At 37.3% G+C, this 4,649-nt stretch overlaps 1 protein-coding gene across 1 annotated transcript; it reads right to left on the bottom strand.

Annotated features, from left to right (window-relative positions):
• Positions 1-416: 416 nt before the first annotated feature.
• On the bottom strand, positions 417-3,474 carry slain1b (SLAIN motif family, member 1b; the record flags this gene model as incomplete). The annotated part of the gene is made up of 3 exons (XM_042482714.1): positions 417-1,237; positions 2,776-3,109; positions 3,286-3,474. Coding segments are annotated over 3 exons (599 nt in total), but the record flags the coding sequence as incomplete, so codon positions are not given.
• Positions 3,475-4,649: the final 1,175 nt, after the last annotated feature.

Raw genomic sequence — 4,649 nt, 5'->3', positions numbered from 1 at the left:
CTGGGTGCATTAAAAAAATAAAAATAAAGTAAAAGTACATTTGCTCACAAAATTGCACAAATAATATTCTTTTACTGTTTATTTTCACTATTGTTTGTTATCTAAGTTAACAATTTATTAACTTATTTTCTCATTAACTCTTGTTATTGTTTAGAATAAATAAAAGAGAGACAAATAAAAGATAATAATATATAGATGGGGTGGGGGGCTTAAGGGGAAGCCTGCTCTGGTCGCTGAATATGCTAGGTGCGGCATTGCATCTGCAGTCAGTCATTGGAAATACAATTTCTTGATACTAAATCACTAAGTGAACTGACTTTATTCAAAAAAGACTGAAAAAAATACAAAAATATTTTGAAAGGCTTTTATTCACTTTAAAAATTCACCTCCTCTTTAATTCTTGTCATCCATAAAAAGGATCAGGGCTCTGTGCAATATCATTGCAGCGATTATGTTTATCAAATAACATTAAAAACCTCAGCTCTTATGTAAACAATAATGAAAAGAAAAGGTAATGTGTGTGTGCACTTAAACGAATTTCATACTTCACTTAAACAATTTACTTTAACATGTTAATCATAATTGTGATCGAAAGTGCTGTAAGGTCCAGCCAATAAATATAACATGACATACACTACTTTTTAACAGGCACAGGATGTAACAAAACTCCAGGTTCAACTTCATATCCGACACCACAGTCTGACAAAAATCAAAAAAATCAAAATTAGTTATATTAACTCATTAAAAGCATGTACAAAAGCGTTACCTATCTTCATTTCTAAACTTTCATCTGGAGAGAAATTTTCATTCTGTTGAATGAAAGCCTTAACTATCCACAATGACAAATCAAAAAAACACATATCAAAGAAGATCCAGTTCACATTTAACAGCTGATTTTCAGAATATTGCCAGGTTTTTTCTTAGTGTGTCAGTCTGCGTTTTATAGCAGGTAGTAATGTAAAGATCCAGCCTGCTGGACCCGAGCTGTTCTCAGTTTCTGCATTGTCCTTCACTGAAGAGTCGTGCCCTTTAGAAACGGTAACAGTCACTCTCTCTTGGGTCACAGCCCAAGACTAGGCCCTCCTGACGGCAACACTTTCAATCAGTTGGGTCCCATGCAGCATTACCCTGTGCACCCGCTGAACTTCAGTTTATTTGGGTTTAGTAGCAGCCGTCTTTCCAGCTGCCGTCCCTCAGGGCACTCAGGGCAGCCAGGCTCTTTGGAGGAGTCAGCAAACTGCAGACGGAAAGAAACTAGTTGATTACATACCTCAATAAAATAAAATAAAATAACTCAAATAAAATAAAATACTAAAACTTTCATAATTCCCTCAAGTATTATAAACAAACTGATGTGGCTTGCCTTTCAAGGTTTGAGATTTAACTACAGCACCTCCCTCAGGACAATCAGTGTAAATATGTTAACTGCTCTGTGTCCCAATTTCATACTATCTTACGGTAAACTTAAAAAAAAAGTGCATCTCTATATACTGCAGAAGTGGTTCTCAATTGGTCCAGCCACAGGGTCCAGATTGTTCCTTAGTCATTAGTTTAAATTCCACAAATAAGATAAATGACCACATATTCAGTTTCATTTCACAAAATATAAACAACATGTTGGCTTAGAACACAACAAAATAAAACATATCGTAAGAATCAACTTCAAAATAAAAGCACTGTGCTAGAAATTCACTGAACTTCAAAATAAATTGTGTTTTTTTTGTTGTTCTAATATGGGAGAACAGTACACTCAAAAAATAAAGGGTTGGGTTCTTTTATTGACTGTTTTGAGTACACTTGTCTTTTTATAAGTATGAAGGCAAAGCATCCTTGAACTTGTTTAAAATTAGCATGCAGTATGGAATTTGGGACACAGCTCTTAACCCAGTTTCAAAATGCATCATGCTTCCAAGTTTTACAGACTGAGATGGGACGTCAAACAGATGGACACTTTAGGGTCCAGTGTGTAGGATTTAGGAGGCTATATTAGCAAAAAATTGTAAATAACATGTATGTTTTCATTGGTGTAAAATCACCCAAAACTAAGAATTATTATATTTCTGTTACCTTAGAATTAATTAGACATTTGTATCTACATGGCAGGTTCTCTTCCACTGCCCAGAATAGACAAAACAAAAACTTGCTCTAGATAGAGCCATTCATATTTTCGTGTTGGTCAACAACATAGTTCTCCTGCCTGCTTGGCGCATGAGAGTTTCAGTTGGTTGCAATCTGCAACCTGACCACTAGATGGCACTAAATTCCACAAACTAGACCAGTGATACTCAATTTGTTTTGCTTATGGGTCACTCTTGCAAAATGAAACGCGGCAAGGGGCCAGTCACGGCAGCCCCATAAATGTTACTATGATTTAAGGACATTTCACAGATATTTTTTAGGATTTTAGGACATTTAGGATTTTTCTCTGATTTTAAGACATTTCTCGGATTTTAGTACACTTCTAGGATTTTAGGACGTTTCTATGATTTTAGGGCATTTCTATGATTTTTAGGATATTTCTATGATTTTTGGACATTAGAGTTTTGGCTAAGACCTCTGTTATGGGGTGTGGGAGATCCTCCACAGGCACTTTTTTGCTCCTTTTTTGAAGTTCTATTTTGATGCTGTTTTAAGCACTCTGGCACTTTATGTATATTTAAAGTACAAAACAGGGGGCCTCACTGCACCCTATCAGGGGCCAGATCTGGCTTGCGGACCGTGAGTTGAGTTTCGCTGCATACTATAATTAAATTTAGTCAGTATATCTGCCCTTACCTGCGTGTGGGTTGGGTGATTTTACTCGCACGTGGAACTCCACTTGTTCCTACAAAGGAGGCCGGACGAGGAAGGGAGCTGCGAGTGACAGCCGGCTGGTTGGCACCGGCCTTTAGGGGCTGTGGTACCAAACTGCTGCTAGGTTTGAGGGGCTGAGGCAGCGCAGCACTGCTGGGGATGGAGTGTAGACTGACGGAGCTGGACAGGGAGGTGGAGGTGGGGCCCTGCTGCACTGTGGGGCTCACGTAGGCTGTGGCTTTTAGTGGGTGTCGGGGAGTGGTCGGGAAGTTCCCCACACTCTGGACTCTCTGACTGAGCTGTCCTGGGGAGGGAACTGAAAAAGCAAGAGAGAAGATAGATGAAAGTAAGTCTAACATCGGTGACAGAGATGCAATTACTGAATTTGGAATTGCCATGCCTTCAGCAAACGGCGCTCAACATTCAGTCATGAATAAAAATGAGCCGTGTACAACTGATTTATTCATCGAGTTTATAAAAAAAGAGTCTTACTGGAGGACTGGAGTCGTGCTAGCCCACTGGATGAGTCAAAACTCTGGCTGCTCCGGAGGGAGGATATCGTTGGTAAGGAGGAGGGGCCGTGGGAGGATGGGTTGACAGGGGAAGCCAAACATGGAATACTGGGAACACTGGGCATGCTGGGAGCTCGGATCAGGTTGGGCATGCTTCTCCGTAGCTTGTCTATGCAACCACATCAACAAACCACAACAGGTATTGTATTGACTCAATGTGGAGCTTTGGATGTTTTTCACTAACATTTCCAACATTAAAGGAATAGTTTAATTTAACTTTTTTGGGAATATCACTGCTTCTGGAGAATAAATACTACTGCATATAACCTGCTGTAAAAACACAACTTGTATTTTTTATAATTTGTTTTTTGTACTAATTAAACAAACTAGATATAAAGTGTTAACAGAGTGGTTTCAGAAAATTAGATTTTTACAGATATTTAAAAATCAAACATTTCATTACCAAAGATACCAGACTTACACCCAACAATGTTATCTCGAATGTAGAAAAAGCCTTGTTTTTAAGGGTATTTAAGGAAAGAATTCATGTATTTTAAAGAGCCCTAAATTAAAACTCATCTCTTACTTCCAGAGCTACTAACCAATCCTGGGAGAGAGACTTGGGCATTACTATTGATGACCTGAACTGGCAGGAAGTGTGGATCCATACTATGGAAATATCTGCCTCTAATCGACCCAAATCTACTCCGTTCAGAATTGTACATGTATAACACCTGCTCTCAAAAAAACTATGATTCTTATTCTCTCCAGTATTTGTTTCTCCAGATGGTCATAAATATCAAACACAAGAGGTGATTCAATTTATTCAATTTGCTGCCAGGGAAAATATTTTGTTTTTGGATCAAGTATGAAATATTATAACAGAGTGTAATCCCAATGAAGATGCCTCATGCTTCACTCCTCAGTGGGTGTTTTTTTTTATAAAAGTTTGGGATCCTTTAGACCAATACTGTCATGTTCTACACTGCTGTTTCATATTAATCAAACAGATACAAGAATGGTTAATCTTCTCATCTAACTCTCAGCAAAATGCAAAAAAGTGTATTTTACAAAATTACAAAAACTATTCTTCCTGTTCCTTCTGACTTAACCCCTTGAGACCTAAGATGATTGGCTTAATTTCTTTCAAAAACAATGGAGGAAGGCAATGAGCAACTTGAGAAGAATCATCCCAAAATTAGCAAGAAATTGGTAAAAAAAAATTATAAGAAAATTACCTAAAAATGAGCAGTAAAAAATAAAAATAAATAAAAGGGAATTAAAAAAAAACAAATAAAAATAAATAAAAGGGAATTAAAAAAAAACAAACAAAGAAATTACTTG

Source organism: Plectropomus leopardus, unplaced genomic scaffold (genome assembly GCF_008729295.1).
Source record: "Plectropomus leopardus isolate mb unplaced genomic scaffold, YSFRI_Pleo_2.0 unplaced_scaffold5898, whole genome shotgun sequence".
Taxonomy (NCBI): domain Eukaryota; kingdom Metazoa; phylum Chordata; class Actinopteri; order Perciformes; family Serranidae; genus Plectropomus; species Plectropomus leopardus.
Note: the sequence above shows the minus strand (reverse complement) of the source record. Positions and strands in the feature narration are given on the sequence as shown.